Source organism: Chiroxiphia lanceolata, chromosome 18, assembly GCF_009829145.1.
Source record: "Chiroxiphia lanceolata isolate bChiLan1 chromosome 18, bChiLan1.pri, whole genome shotgun sequence".
NCBI classification, from domain to species: Eukaryota; Metazoa; Chordata; class Aves; order Passeriformes; family Pipridae; genus Chiroxiphia; species Chiroxiphia lanceolata.
Window position 1 is genome coordinate 14,344,854 of NC_045654.1, and position 16,671 is coordinate 14,361,524.

The 16,671-nt window shown below is 43.5% G+C and overlaps 1 protein-coding gene across 2 annotated transcripts in view; it reads left to right on the forward strand.

Annotated features, from left to right (window-relative positions):
* The window catches only part of TXNRD2 (thioredoxin reductase 2), a 49,897-nt gene that overhangs the window by 28,349 nt on the left and 4,877 nt on the right, over nt 1-16,671 (forward strand). The window contains exons 17-26 of one of the 2 annotated variants that reach the window (XM_032705641.1): nt 190-407; nt 468-3,486; nt 4,039-4,087; nt 6,781-6,990; nt 9,921-10,123; nt 10,450-10,645; nt 11,893-12,089; nt 13,996-14,168; nt 15,756-15,822; nt 15,912-16,085. In XM_032705641.1, the coding sequence (XP_032561532.1) occupies nt 190-313 (124 nt within the window). In that variant the 3' untranslated portion in view covers nt 314-407; nt 468-3,486; nt 4,039-4,087; ... (5 more) ...; nt 15,756-15,822; nt 15,912-16,085. Of the gene's footprint in view, nt 1-189; nt 408-467; nt 3,487-4,038; nt 4,088-6,780; nt 6,991-9,920; nt 10,124-10,449; nt 10,646-11,892; nt 12,090-13,995; nt 14,169-15,755; nt 15,823-15,911; nt 16,086-16,671 lie in introns of those variants that run through there. The other variant, XM_032705642.1, reaches the window with a different exon arrangement.

Sequence of the window (16,671 nt, forward strand, 5' to 3'; positions counted from 1 at the left end):
CGTGAAGTTGGGCGTCTACGGTTGTGTAAGTGCCTGAGAAATAATAGAGCCAGCATTGTCTGAGAAACAAATGAGCTCCTCTACCTGATAAAATGGACAAGAGCACAATTACTTTGATGTTTTCAGACCTTCTGGCTGTTTCAGGTGAAGAGCATTTGACTGTGTGGGTCTTTCTGCTGTTTTTGGTAGGTGTGGTGCCACGTATCCTCAGCTGATGAAGACAGTTGGCATCCACCCCACCTGTGCTGAGGAGGTCACCAAGCTGCACATCACAAAGCGCTCTGGCTTGGATGCAACAGTCACAGGCTGCTGAGGTTAAACACCATCCCTGGAAAGGAGGAAAAAAGCACAAAATATCTTTGTGAAGAAAAGGGGCACTTAGAGTTGAAACAGCATTAATGGTTTGAGTTGCAGGGATCTTTCTCGTTCTCCCTGTGGGCAGCTCCTTCTCACAGCCAAAAGAATTGTCCTTGCACCATCTCAGTTCTAACACCAATGCAGTCCTGCTGCAACAAAGCTCTCTCTTTCAAAGTGCCTAAAACCCTCCTCTTGCTGGGAGCTAGGAAATAATCCCAGTATTTTACATGTGAATGTAACTGAAGCCAGGCACACCTGAGGCCGCCCACAAGTGGAGCAGTTTTCCCTGGGTTCCTCTGCCGGCACTGCTGGCAAAGTGCCCCCTGGGATGGTGCCACAGATGCTGGGAACTGGACAGGGCCTCCCGTGGCAGTTTGGTGATACTTTGTCCTGAGCTTGCACAGCTCATTACTGCTGCCAGCAGTGACTGCTGAGACTGTGCTCACGAGCAGAAGCAAGTTCCCCGAGTGTGTAACAATGAGTAAGCAGTCATCCTTGGGATTTTTCTTCTAAATGTAATACATACAGGAATGTAATAGAAAATCACCTACCACTGAGGCTGTACTGCTGCTGGAAGAATCCCAGTGCATTAATCAGTAGCATCCTGGGCACAATGTTATGATGATGGCTGAGAATGAATGAGCTCAGAGGTGCTAAAGGAAGAGTTGAATTTTATGGTGATTTCTCTGCCTACTCCTGAAATTTTTAATTCAGTTCAAATTAAATTGACACATCTCACAAATTACTGCTTGAACAGTGCATATTAAGCAATGCTGACAAGTAGAATCAAACCCACTAATAATCCAACTTATGTAGCATTTTCTGTTTTATAGAACACAGAAATCTGGCTGACACTGATATATTTTTTTGGTTTGTTGTTAAGACTTTCTCACTGATGAGCTACTACATCTGAATTGACTTAGGTCTGTCTTTACTAAAACACGTTAGTGAAGGGAACTACATTAACCAGCGATCTAGAAAAGAGACAGTCCTGCTCAGAACAAGGATCTAAAATAATTCTCTACAAACTTTGTTCTGCGTACTGGCCCGACCGAGAAAGCCTTGCCCTGTCCCGAATTCCTGCTGCTTTTCGGGCTCTCCAGAAGGGGGAGGTGCTGCCTAATCTGTGGCAGCAAAGGAACATCCGAGAGTGAAGCTGCCTGTGCAGAGCCCGGTGAGGAGGTGGCCTGACAAAGGCAAGCACAAAAACTGCCCCGAACTTCAATGGAAGTCGCAGTGTTTTGCTATGCATAGACACAGAGTTTCTTGCACCCTTTACGGCAGAATAGTGATCATAGGAAAAGAAGAGATCGGCTGGAGGTGAAACCAAATGTATCCTTTTTGCAGTTAATTGATGTCAGTGTTTTATTTGGGGAATTTGATATTTTCATTCCAAGCTTGTTGCACAGTTTAGAAGAATAGTCTGATGATCATGTGTATCTTTGCTATTTTTAATTTGATTGCTGTTTCACTGCTGCAACACAGGCAAATGGCTGGTTTGTTATGAGTGTGAAATCTTTTTTACCACGAGAATTATACCTGTCAGAGAAACTACTAGAAAAAAAGGATCAGAACTTCCTTGTAAAATATTATGTAACAGCATTTATCATATTTCCATTGATACTAGAATATTGAATTTTCAACTATTTATTTTAACAACAAAAGAAATCTCAAATACTTTCTTTACAAAATTTCCTGAGTTTTAGTCAATATTTCTGGTCCATAAAATAGGAAGGAGTGATATGGTTTGGCTGCAAGTGGCATTCCCTGTCACATCTGCCAGTTTTCATCTGTGAACTCATCCATAAGTTTGTAATTGAAAAGAAATACTTTGAGTGGAAGTGTAGCTGAAACACTGCCTGCATTTTACAGCTGCCTTTAGAAGAAATGATGAAAACTTTGTATATAAATGTGTGCATACCTGCACATTCAGAAGTTTCTGTTTCCTTTAATAAAGGTCGTATGAGCCTGGTGCAGCCAAAAACCCTATTTCATTTCACAAAAGAGGAGTTCATAATACATTAGGGTTTCTTAAAATGTTTTACTCAATATTGCAATTAACAATTGAAACAGAGATCTTTCTGTGAGAAATCTCTCACCTCTGACTGAATTGTAATGTCTGTGCATGCAAGATTTTTTTCTAGTGATTACCTTTGATAGTTCCTTTGGTTTCCCATAAGTGAAAGCACTGGTGTTTAGCCCTGTAAAATCAGCTTCTCTTCCCTATCAATGCATCCAGCAGAAGGAGTCTGTCCCTACAGACAAATCAATAGAAAGATGAGTTCATTTCATTCATCATAAAGTTGAAAATAATGATTTGGGACAGCAAATAAGGAGATCTCGAGGAAATGTGTGCTCAGTGTGTGAAACTAAGGCATGTCAGCTTTCTCAGAAGTAACAGAACTGCCTTGGTGTTAGAATTCTGATGAACATTGTTTCTGTCTCTTCAGTAGCAGCCCAGTTCTGTTCCTGGTTTAGTGGCAAATGCTGTTGCCCCACTGAAGTAAAACTGAACACACATCACAGCTGCATAACCCTGATGGCAACATCAGCAGCAGGGCAGAATCATGACAACTGCTGTGACTGTGCTTTTTTCCTGCAGGATTCACCAGGGATGGTGCTTAAGAATTGTTTTATTTAAAAGCCTGACTAATGTCAATTGGAACAACTGATGTACACTGCAAATTACTGATTGCATGTGAAAATGTAAAAAACAAACAAATTGAGTCAGGCTTCACAGGATGCCAGCTGATGAGGATCTGTTTGTCAAACCACACCATGGTGCAAACAGGTCTGAGCTTTGCTGGGTCCCTTACATGTGTGATTCCAATATTTATTGTGTTGTGCATTAATTAATGAATAAAGAATATTTTTTTCTAGTAAATGTGTGATTGTATTTGCTTAATTTTGGATATATGCTTTCTGCTTACAATAGATTTGGGTTTTGATCTTGCTGTTGTTTCTCTTGGTTGAAGTGTGTGTTAAGGAAATGAAGAAGTAGACAGACTCAGACCTTTTAAGAAGGAAATGTTGATACCTCTCTGTATCTGTGTGTAAACTGAATAACCGTGGAGATTTTTCCAGGCTGGATGGCCTCTTATTTTAAATTTAAGGGAACCTGTAGACTTGGTAAGTATGTTTTCAAACACTCTCCTGTTTATTGCAGCTAATGAGATCTAACTGTCCCTGCGTGTTGACATCCTGCTTGAGGTCAAGAGTAAACTCCCTGGAAATACAGTGCAGTCAGAGGATTGTACAGGGCCAAACTGTTCTACACCAGCTATTTACCTCGGGTTTTAAACCAGAACACAAAGTGGAAAAAATGCATAGGAACAAAGCCAGTTAGCAGCTATAGGTACTGCTGGGTAAAAATGTTGGAAAACTAATTGAGAAATGACTAGCAACATTTAGAACTCTGAGAAACTTCTCTGTCAGAAAAGAAAGGGAGAACATTGATCAGTTCATCTCAATTTTCTTTTACTACTGTAAATGCACTGATTTTGATGAGAAGTTCCCATTATGTCAGGTAATGCTGAGCTGCTGAAACAGGCTGGTTTGGTATTATCTCAGTACATGCCCTGGATTTGATGCTGAGAGTGAATGTTGACTTTATTGTATTTAAAGACATTTTGATTTCCGCATTTTTAATCTGTTTTAATTTCCTGTAATATTTCATTGCAGGTTCTAACTAATTAGGATATCTAGTAACAGAGGCTAAAAAAGGGATAAGGTAAGAAAACTCTTCATTATTTTTTTGTTCCTTATTTTCGTATGCTACGTAATCCCAAAACAAAAAGAATTACAGACAATCATACAGACAAAAATCTTTATAAATTGGGAGCTGAATATACTGCATTATTTGTATTACACCTAATGATAACTTGTTCTCAGTGCTAAGGTATTGTGTGCAATTAAGTTTTGCCTTTTCCCATTTCTGGGACTTGTCATTACACCTACTGAAAGTTGTTGCTACAGTTCAGATTATTGCAGAGCAGGAGCTGGAAAAGACAGTTCAGCACAGCAGATACCCTTTTTTTCCCAGCACAGTTATTCTGGTGAAAGCATAAAACCCCTTTGCCCAGTGCAGTGTGTTTCTAACCAAAGCAGCTGCACCTCGGACAGGCTTTGGAGTTTGAAGGGTTCTCTTCAGAGGCTCCTGGCTGGCCAACAGTGGGCAATTTTGTGTCCATACAAACTGCCATTTGTCTAAATCCCAGTGACATCAAGGGCCTCGAGTTAATGCTGCCCATTAACTGCAGTGGGATGCCAGTCTGTGTCTTAAGTGCTTTGTTAAAGGGGAATCGATGTGAGCATGTGCCAAAACGTCTGTCATTATTACAGTTGGGGAACAGGCTGCAATTATGATTCAAAACATAAAAGGTACAATAGACATCTATGATTAGGCAATGAAATATGCCTTTAATAAGCATAGTGCAGACAGTTTGTTTTGCAATACGTAAACTTGTATAAAATTCATTGACTTTTTCATTCTTTCAGATCTGTGTGCTCTCTTTTAAGAGAGGTTTTTTACTTTTATGCACAAAGTTTTCCTGATGTTCTTCCAGCAGAAAGGCTGGGTTTGCAAGCATTTATTCTAGTGCCAAAGTTGAATTTTACTGGGAAAAGAGGAAACAGCAGAGCAGACCTTTTTTCTTTTTCTTTTTTTTTTTTTTTTCCCAGGGCAGCATGCAACAGATATGCTGTAATTACTCTAACTGATTTTTTAAAAATGGAATATTTCTGTCCACTACCTGTCAAAGAGCTAATTATGTTTCCGTTGTGGTACTCAAAGTCAATATTGTCAGCTCTTCTTAGTTCTAATCCTCTACATTGAGTTTTGATGGGCCAGGTGAAATATCCCCTTCAGCACCTTCCTGCAATTCTTGTCAATCATCTTGCCATGAAAAACATGCATATTACAAAGGCTTTGGCAACACTGCATCTGATTTCAGTCTTTAATCTTATATGCACCTTAAGAAAACATCATTCCAACTACTGACATTCTGTTTGGGACATAAATGGGATCCTATTTGCTGTGGGAAACAAAAGAAAATGATCTAATCTTTAATGGATATAATGGAACTCTTTGGCCATCACAGTGTAAAGGCTTAGTAGTAAACCACAGATCTGGGAAGAAAACAATTAGAATGGTGAACTGGTGCAGAAATGAGGCAGAATATCTCAAGTGAATAAGTAAGAAAATGCACTTTTATTTATTCATTGGGTAATTGTAAAAGACCTCTTTTCAAGCACTGCTGGAGTTAGGAGAGTGTCTCTTTTGTAACCCCTAGACTTGCTGTTCACTGCAGTCATTTCTAACCCTGGTACTGCCTGTGCCACTGTTTGGTTGTTCCTTATAGACAAGATCTAGCACATCTCAAATCTTCTGGTCCTACAATGGAAAATTAACATCATTCCCTAAGAAGCTGGAATATAAACTAATAAGGCAGGTTTCCAGAATCTGATTGCATCAGTCAGAAAGATACAGTCTGAAGAGAAAAGTGAATATTCCCTGGGGGGTAGTGTGAAATGGAGACCAGTCTTGTTTGAACAAGGTGCTGTGCATTGTTAGCTGGGTAGAGGTACTGGGAGCTGCAGCCTGTCAGAACCAGCAGCTCCAAGGAGGGGGTGGGGGAAATTTTTCCAGATAAAAGTCTCAGCAGTTTGTGGTAGAGTATGTCCAATATATTAACAGATTCATTTAAGGAAAGCCTGTATACTCCATGAAAGATGAACTGTAAAAATACTCACCCTTACCTCCTCCCCTGTTTTTCCTTCAGACCAGTTGGGGTTTGTTCCATCCTTCTTCCCTTTACATTAAAGCAACATGGGAATCAGGCTTGTTCTCCTTGTTTCAGCATAAAAACAAAGAGCAAGATCCCTCTTCTTAAATCTTTGACAAGGAGACTTCTTTTTCCCAAGGCTCTGCTCTGAGTTAGGATTAGCTAGGTAGTAACATATCTCAAACAAATTTAAACCAAAAGCACTACAGATACCTTGTCTATTAGAATATTATGTAACTCCATTAAATTAAAATACCAAGGGAAAGAAAACCAGCGAAAAAAGACCGACTTTAGGCTTTAAGCAAAAATCAAGAAAATAAACAAATGTTCCCTTCTTTGCCAGCTCCCTGTGAGAAAAGGCCCAAATACATTTTTCCAGGGTGTACTCCCAACAAAACAGTCCAAATTGAAAGCCTGTTTTATTTTTATCTCTTACTCGTGTGAATGAACTGCAGTGCAGCCAACCAATATTCTGTTCACACTGTGCCAGAGCAACAGGTTACATGGCAGCTTTTAGCTTTATGCAGGAGCTTGAGCTCAGCAATCTTTATTTAAAAACCCTTGTTCAACAGGGACAAAGGATTGAGCTTTGGCATTTTTATTAATTTTGATAATCTTCCTTTTTTTCTCTCTTTCAAAGGACCAAGAGGAAGTGCATTAATTTTCAACTTCACACGAAGGCAGGTTGTACAAACACAGCTGGAAACATCAGGAAACCCAGGCATTTTCCTTAGAGAAATGGAGTCAGCTAATGTTCTGCTGGCAGGAGACTCCTGAGTGATTGGGAAGATGTTGTCAGGCAGCAGTTTGGGCAGCAGGGTGTTCACACTGATCACACTGCTCGGTTCAGGTGAATGATTCCCCTAATGCAGAAAGCAGAGATTGTTCACCATCTCACAGGAAGTCATTTCAAGAGCAGCAAGGCTGCTTTGGAGACTTCAGAAACAGCTCTCAGGTTGTCAAAGGATTTATTTTTTTTTTAGTAATTTAATTTACATCAGGCTGGGATCTAATTAAATCATGACAGCGCTTTTGATTTTTACTTCTTTATTTGTCACTGAGCTTATTTGTTAGACATATTTCAAACACGAAATAAGGAGAATTCTCTTGATACTTCAGACTTTGCTTGCATTTCTGCCCTCGTTCGTTCTGCGTATATCCAGGATACCTTTACATTTCAGGTCAGGACTTTGGGTCTCTTCCTTAATCAGGGATTTCATTGTAATCCCCGAATTTTTCTTGTTCTACTTTTTTTGAAAGATGCACATTTTATTTTACTTAGCTACTTTTAGCCCCTTTTAGCCTAGTGTTAGTAAGTGAATTCCCTTTTGATGGGGTAAGAGTCCAATGTATTTGTAAGAGAACATTTGGGGATTTTCTGCTTGCATCTCCCTTTAGCTCCCACGTACTTCCAAATCTGGAAATGCCACAGCTCCAGAGAGCAGTTCCAAACAAGTCCTGTCCTTAGCTGGGGTATTGTCCCCTTTGAAGAATGAGAGACCAAGCATTTGTGAGTGTTTACAGTTGGACCTTCTAAAGGGCATCATCCTTCCTTGATGACAAACTCTCAGATTCATGGGCTGTGACAGCAGTGCCTCAGGGTTTCCAGGAGAGTGGCAAAGTGGAACTTCTGATGGAATCTGCTGTGAAGTGCAAGGCCGCTGTCACTGAGGCTACTGAGAGCTCTGAACTCTTGCATTTTTGTATTGAGTAGCAAACTCTCAAAAGTGCAGAAAGCTACCCTGGAGTGATGCAATTGTCCATGTGAGCTTAAACATCCTCGTGAGGCCACCTCAGTGTCTTATGCTCTAGTTCTGGAAGTCCTAATATTTCCCAAGTTCCCCAGTTGGGTGAACATTTGCTTTGTGCTGTTGAGCTGATCCTGAGGAACAGCAGAGGGGTGTTCCCTTGGATCCACATTATTGACTGAAGCACTCTCCCTCACTGTACTTCAGTGATGTGTAGCCAAGAACAACAAGATAAGAATTAATGTAGGTGGCAGGGGAGTTTCTCAGACTCTGTGGTGCACATTAGCCTGGCTGCAGAGAGAAAGGGCTGATACTTGAGTCTTTTGAGTTGTGAAGGCTCTGGTCAGTCCTTGAAGGGGAAGCACATGAATGGCCCAGTTGTCATCGCATTTTATTTTTCCTCCAACTTTGACTAATGGTGCATTTCCTCTGGCCTCCCACGGGCCATCCGTGGCTGACTTGCTTTGTCACTCCTCACTTGAGGCGCTGCCTTTACTGTCCACGCCGTTCCCATGGCGGGCCCGGTGTCCTCTGCAGGGACACACAGGCACAAACCATCTGTCATTCTTCCACTCCTCTTTCAAGCCACCACTTCCCATGTTGTGTGGCCTTGCAGGCTGGGAGCAGTGTGCCTCCCCCTGCATGCCTGCAGTACTCCAGCTCTCTCCCACTTGATAAGGGAGCTCCGACATTCCGCCTGAAAAAGGACTAATGGGCATCTCCCTGCTGACAACCAGCCCCACCTTTTTATTGTGTTCAGGGGCTGATAAGTTGTCTGGATCAACAAGGAATTGTCCCTTCTGCAGGCAAAGTTATTAGGGTCAAATTAGGTGTGAGTTGTGAAATTAATCATTGCAACCACAAATAATTTGTAGTGTGCCGTGGACAAAGGAAAAAAGAGAGACTAGAAGAGGAAATTATTGTAGGGCACAAAGAACCAAAGTGATCAGGAAGGAGGGGGGAGAGAATGGCTGGCAGTGCTGTACAGGATGTTGAACTAGGCCTGTAGACTGGGCTGGATTTGGTTTCCTCTTGCACCTGTGGACTGTGAAATAATAGAACAAGGTTCTTTGATGTCATTTGAGAGTCTGAACTAATCTACATGCAAGGTGTCTGAGGGAGAGGAAGATACCTGACTTTGCACCAGAAACAATGCTTTTATGTGCATGTTAGTTGACCATATTCCTTGCACATCTCTAGATAATCTGAATCAGTCTCTGCTGGAAACGAAGTCCAACAGATCTAAATTATACATAGAATTTCCAAGCTAAAAATCCAGGCAGCACTTGAAAATATGCACGTGAGCTCTATGTAGGAATGATGCCCTCTGAGCCATGCCTTTTACTACAGCACAGCTGATACTCACTGCTTGGGGACACAGCTTTGTGGGTCAGCTGCTGCCAGGGCTGCACTTACAGCAGGATCCAAGAGAATGGATGAGAAGACAGCAATGTAGATAAACCTGCAGTTTATGTATATAAACAGTGTGACTGGCATGAGCATGTTATCCCAGAACTATTAACCAAGGCTGGGAGAAGGGAGATGCAACTCAGAGGTCAAACCTATGAAAGCAAAGCCTGTTTGACACACCTGGAGCTCTGTGTGGATTTGGTTCTAAGTTCAGAAGCTGAGGAGCTGCGAGGGGAGGATGGGAAGGGAAGATAGTGAAACACCCACTGAAAAGCTTCAGTGTTTTCTGGGGTGAGAAGCCTGAGTGTTGTGCCTAAAATACAAATCTGAAGGTGTGCTGAATTTGCTTGGAAATGCTGCAAAACTCTTCTCATTTCCTGTAACTGTTTCAAGGTTGGCCCTTTTCCATGGCTGAGCCCCAATTCTTAGCTAGCCAGAATCAAGTGGCAGGAGAAATTCACTCTCTCTTTCATCTTGTAGTGTATCTAGGAAGGGAAGAACCAAGACTTTGAGCCAGTAATTCCTAAGTCTGTGGCTTGATTTGCTGCAGTAGAAACTGTGTGTTAAGGGTTTTGTCTTCTCTTACCAAAGCTAATTGTTAATTGCATCTTCTTTTCTCCAGCCACTGCCACGAGGAATGACTGCCTTCTGTGCTGATGACAGATCTGCCCCTCTGTTATCAGACACTGCAGTTTTGCCATCTCAGTTTCATAAGAGTTGCTCCTGCCTGGGAGCCAGTGGAGCAGCCGTGCTGGGCAGAGCAGCTCTCTGAGGAGGTGGATGATGGATGACAGTGATTCCCTTTGGCATGGATGGGGCACTGAGGTTGTGTTAATTTTTTATCCCCTCCCCAATACCCCCCTTTCCCTCCTCTGAATTCTTAAAAGCTAATCATGGTGTTGCTGTGTGAGCAACACACACAGGTGATGCTATAGTAACTCGAAAAAACCATATTTTATGGCACTGCTGTGCATCACTGTGTCAAAATTGTCAGGAAAGAGATAATTGCTACAGGTGGTAGAGGCTGCTGGATGGCCATCAGAGGGTACATAGGGAATGAATTTGAATGCCTTCACCAAATTTCTAGTGTTTCCACCAGCAATACTGCTTCCTTTTCTCTCGCTCCTGTCATGTATGTGCTTTTGCTCCAGCTCCTCCTGTGCTCAGGGAAGAAGCAGGTCTGGCACTTCTACTGCCCTCAGGTTCTGTGGGGCTCCATGAATGGGTTTGCAGTGATGCAGCTCCACTGGCACAAAACTCTGGCGATGTTCCAGCACAAAGCAAAGTCTGTCTGGAAGCAACTTGCTCTGAGAGGTGCCTGCAAGCAGAAGAGATGCCCTTGTGGAGGTGGGTTCTCAGGACTGGATCTCAGCTGTATTGACAATCAGCTTTTTGTTCATGTACTTCCCTGAAATATTCTTTAATAGTGGATTTGAACAGTCTTTAGCAGAGATCATATTTCTAGTTTGGGATTCCCTTTATACATCTTTCATTAATGCAGGGATTCTCTGCAATCAGAGACCAGCACCGCAGAACAGCTGGATCCATTTTGGCTTGACAAGGGGCATGGGCACTTCTTATATATATATTTATGGCTTTTGTGAACATTTGAAATGCTTTTTATAAATATTAAAAATATAATCAAGGGTTATGGAAAGAATTCATCCTGCATTGCCATCAGCTGCAGGAGTTCTTCCATCTTCCTCGAGAGTATGTATCACTGGCTGACACTGTGAGCTAACTGGTCCAGTCTGGGAATTCCTAGCTACAGCTAGAGGAGAGGGGAGGCTGTGAAGGGAATTGGTATCTCTCGATCATCAGAGAGAGCAAATGGAGCACAGGCGGCAGCCTGGCTGCCCCTGGAGCAAGTCAGAGGCAAGAAACTCGTGAGAGGCACCTCCGAGAGCTCCCCAGGGCTCCGCTGCGCCCGCTGCACCCGCTGCGGTTACCGGGGAGGTTACTGGCCCTGCTTGTCTGGAGGTAGCTGGAGTTGAGGCATATGTTTTCCATTTGGAGCTTGGAGGATGCCCAGGTCTGACTTGGCATGCTGTCTGCACTGGGCATCAGCAATACAGATGTGGAAACCACAAACCCGATTAATATGAGCCTAGAGTAAAAACTCAAATAAGCTTATAAATAAAACCAGACTTGCAGATTATTTGTTTCCATATTAGCCTATAATAGACCCTACTCAATATGTTTGTTTTATTTGGTTTGGTGACCGACATAGGTATTTATATTTCCAATAAAAATTTATATCAGAATACAACAGATGAAGTAAGCTTCAATTATTTGTGCAGAAGATGATTGCAACTGTCTGAAGCATGTAATTCCTTACATGAAATGTTAGCCTGCTTTGAACAGAGATGTGACAGACTTCTCAGTATTTAATTTCCCATTCCATCATAGCTCCAAATCCTACATTTATATATTAAAATAGACTCCTAAATGGACTCTAATCCTCAGTGAGTAATCAGGAGGTGTTGGATGGCTTGGTGGGTCTAATTCTTGGTGTAAGCACCATCTGTGTGATCTTGGGTGAGTCACTAAACGATCTTAGCTTAAAGTGGTGACTGTCTTTTTATCTCTGCCAGGCTCCTGCTGAGCTCTGAGCTGGATGACCTCAGGTGCTCCTTTCCAGTGCACCTTCAGCTGCTCAAGTGCAGGTGATGAAACCATGCAGAGAAGAGAGTTCCAAGGAACCATCTGAGGAGATTCTTCAAGAGTGCTGACAGACATTCTATTCAGTGCAGAAGATCTCTTCCTGGCAACTGGTGGCTCTTAATCCAAGGTGAGATTGCCTTGATTCAGCTCCATTTAAACACAGCTGTACCAGGAAAATTCTGTGCTTTGTCAGCAGTAGGGCATCTAGTTTATTTTGCCTGTACTGTGACACTTGGTATGGGACACCTGCACAAAGCCTGGCAAATCTTTGAAGTGAGACTTCTTGTCCCAAGGCCTCGTCCATGTCTGTGCTGGGCAGAGTCTCCAGGGGCTCAGGGAGGCCCACCCTGTTTTCAGGCCTCACCATGGGGATGGAGGTGGAACTGTGCTGCATTCCCCTAGACCTCCCAATAGACAACAGAGGGAAATAAGCACTTCCACATGCTGGTTTGGATCCCACAGAGGCTATCAAGGGAGCATGCAGTTCTTGCATCCCAGTGGGATCAGCCTGAGCCCTGGATAAGTATTTGCAGTGACTTCTTTGTGCTAGTGGGGCTCGTAGACAAATGAATAAACAAACAGTGCTCTCTTCCCATCTTTACTTTGCAAAAACATAAGGGAAAAAACTTTCACACCCTTTGTTAGGACATCAGTGCCAGAAAAAAGACACCAGCCATTATTGCATTCACATCTCCCGTTTTCATTTCCAACTGTTTCTCTGGATTCCCTTTTTTTCAATTTCTTCCCCCTTCTTCAGCTGTTTGAGCAATGACCTGTTCTTATGAAACAAGTTTTCGGCTTCATAACGGTCCTGACTTCTCACTGTCTGAAAGGCAAGAGGGTCACTGAGAGTGAACTGTCTCACACTAGATGGTGTTTTTCCACATGGAAATGTTGAAGGGCCACTCTGTGCTGTCAGCCCAGAAAGGCCAGAAGATGCCTTCAGACTCCCCAGGTGCCTCTGTGTTTGTTTTCTAATGTTATTCCACACACAATATCATTAATATTATGTCCAAAGCTTGTCTTTTTAAACAGAGTCAACACATCTAACCTATTAGTCAGCCACTGGGAAAAAGGAAAGGATTAAGTCAACACTGTGAGGAATTAACCCTTTTCATTGCCCAGAGAAGAAATCAAAGATGATACGACCTCCTTAAATTGCAAAAGGGACTTGATTGTTTTCTCTCCCAAAGTAGTGGAAATATTTCCTCTCCCTTTGGCCCTCAGGTGTAAAGGGTGTCCTGCAGGAATCGGACAGGACCGGTGACTTACAGGCCATCGCTCCCTTTCCCGTGGTACACACCACTGAAGGGCAGGAAACTTCCCTCCCAGCCACCTTTCTCTTTTTTTGACTCTCCATTTCCCTGTGGGCTGCCCCAGGTACTGGGCTGGGCTTGGCATGCAGACACAGTCAGGAACAGAGGCGAGACTGCCCCGAGTGCAGTGTCTGGGTGCTGAGTGAGCGCCCAATGGGCCGTAGCAAAGAGCACAACCAAGTCAAAGGAAAGTGGAAAGTATTTCATAAAATTCATCTTTGCATCCCTTTTTCCTCTCTTGATATATGGCCCCTCGTTCCCAGCTGCCCGGCCCGGCCCCGTGTAAATATGTCAGTGCACCAATGAGACGGAACAGGGGCGCAGGAGCAGCGGGGCTGTTCCCAGATAAAACACCGAGCTGGAGCCCAGCAGTTTATTGTAAATAAAGATCAAGGCAAAGCAGCAACATTTCTGTTCGACTCAAGCCTGCCAAGGTTGCTAGTCCAGCTGCTTTCACAACTACCACATGTCCACGTGGATTTCCCCTTCCACAGTGACATGTTACTCCTCTGACAGCTCTGCAGCCTCTGCAAAGTTCCTCCACGCTCTCCATGAGCTGCTTTCCAACCACCTGGAGCACGGGGGGCAGTGGGTGCATTGGGTGGGCATGCAGGGGAGCACTGATCTCCCAACTGCTCAGCTCCAGTGCTGCTGAGCCTGAGCAGTCCCTCTGTGGGGCAGGGACATGTTCATGCTTGGTTTGGTTCTGCTCAGCAGAGGGCACTGAATCCTGGAAATGGGAGCTGATGCTGGGGAGCACAGGGGCCTGATTGCTTTAGCAGATGGACTGATTTTTTTCCTTCTGGATGCTGGTGATGTGGAAGAGAAGTCTGCAGCTCTGTCTGCTGCTTGCTGATTGACCAAGAGACAACCATGGCATGTGTTAGCAGGTGATAAACTTGTCCTTTACATGTATTTTTTATTTTAATTACAGTGGTAGCTACAAAAATCAGTTATCTGGAAATCAGGTTGGCTGAAGTATTAACCAGCTGGCATCCTTCTGAACCAGCCAGCTGACATGGAGGGAGGTGCAAGCACCTACAAACTGAACAGCCAGGCTGGGGTGGAAACTGGCTGTATTGTTCAGGCTTGTTCCTGCAGTCCACAGGGAAAATATAGGAGTGGTCTGAGGGGAGCTGGCTGAATCAGGGAGTTTGGCCCTTGATTTGAAGTCCTGCAGTTTCATTACAAAGTTATCATCTTTTTCAGTGAGTTCATCTCATTCTCAGCAATACCCACAAACAATGCACTCCACTCTCCCTCTTTCATCACTGAGTTCCCTTTGCTGTGTGCTGGGGTTTGCATTTTCCTCGCTGATGGCTCAGATGAGCTGTAAGCCAGAGAGACTAACAAAAAAAATTAGGATCGTATTTTTTTCAAATTATTTTTTAAGTTCATATGTACATGTATGTTGTAATATAGCTCTTTTAATAATAAAAGTTTTAATGCTAATAAGGAACATATATTAAAAAAACCTTCCTAAGTCTTCATCTGGCACTTCTCTAATATGTTGAGGATTTGGCACAATTTACTCATATAACTCAAGAAAAAGAATTCATTCTTCACACTGACAGCTACTGACCTAAGTTCTTGAGCTGACCTAGGATGCTTCACTTCAGATGACAGCTCCAAATGCAAGAAAATTGAATACTACCACAATATATGCTTTAGCTGTGCTGAAGAAAACTCCAAGGTGATGGTATTTCCCAAAAGCAGCTGGTAGTTACTCAGGGTTTTATACTTCTACAGCAACACATCTCACCACACCCAGCAATTGCCAGACCCAAACTGGAGGTTAAATGTGCTGGAAAATGTGGCAGTGGCTTCCAGCATAAGCTGATTCCTGAGCTTATCAGGACTCAGGCATGCCTGCCTTGCAGAGCAGCAGGATCAGTTTTGGAGCTGGGGGAGAGTGGAGCTTTCCCTTCACACCCCTCCCTCTGCCAGGTGTGAGCCTCTGCCTGTGCCTTGGCAGTGCCCACAGCTCAGGGCTGCCCATCTGCAGTGCTGTGCCCTGCTCCCCTTTCAATCAGATTGGAGCCATGACTGCTGAGGGCTGCAGGTTTGGTCTTTATTAAATAGGTCAGCAGGCCCTGACAGCTGGCATCCATCTCCAGCCTGGAGCTGGGTGATGACAGGCCATACCATGCCAGGCTCCAGGGTATCTGTTCATCTGTCCTGCTTGGTACAGCATGTTCCAGGTGGAGACTGAACCCTGCCCTGCTGCCGTTCCCCAGTGACAACAGCAGTATCCTGGCTCCTCATCCTGTGCTCAGATCCCAGCTGCCTTTGACTGCCACGGAAACTGCTGCTGCCATCCCAGTTCTTTAGTACATTGAGATTTTCAGACTCAGGCACGTTTTTCTGGGAAGGGAGGAACTTCTTTGCAAACTGATGTGCTTTTGAAGTGCTTCCTGCACTCTGTATTAGGCTAAACCAGGTCTGGGTTTTGTGACCAACTTCACCTTCCCCTGCAGAAGCCTGACACTGTCCCTCCAGCTCTGGTACTGTACATCATTATCCTGAACACCACTCAGTAGAGAGGTAAGTAGATGATAAACTTGGCTGGAAGTTTTGTTCGGTAGCAATTTCCCTTAGCAGTTTTAAAGCATGATTTAAATATTTTTTATCAGTTCCTTGACAGGTTAATGGGGTACATGGACAGGAGACTTCTGCTTTATCCCCTGCAGCCCTGACAATTTGAGGTGTTGCCTGGCTCAGCTCCTAGAGGAAGGAATAACTTACACTTCTCTCCAGTGATTTCCTGATGCTCACTGGTGGATGGCAGACGTGATTCACTCCAGAAGGTACTGCTGAGTGCTCCAGGTATCTGATCTGCCAAGGAAAGCTGGTAGCATCAGCTCCCATAAGATCTCCCTCTCCTGAGGAGAGGCTGGTGTCAGCCCTGAGAGCTGACATCGAACTGGGGAGTTTTGTTAGAAGCTGACTGAGAACGTGGTGCTGTTATTATCTGACACGGCTGAAACAAAAGCCAAACGTTGATGAATGTCTGATCCTAAAAGTAAACAGTTTGATTTTTTTTTTCCTTTGCGAGTCAGGGGCCCTCTAGGGTTTTATCTGATTTTGGCAATCTCCTGCACATTTTGGGGCCTGGAGCATGGTTTTAATTGTTACATCACAAAAGTTGCCAAATAATGTTGGATGCTCCTTAAAAACTCTCTCAATTTTATGGAACTTCTCAACGGCTTGACTAATACAATAATTACTGGAACTGGGCTATGTTGCCTAGTGGCAAATGGAATTTTTTCATAATGATCCTGTCTGTCGTTAATAGCAGGATTTGTTCTTTCTCTCAGCGGGAGAGAGGCCAGAAAGCCACGATATCTGTCTTTTTTAATGACAGCCAACAGCAAACGGATAAAATAATCAATT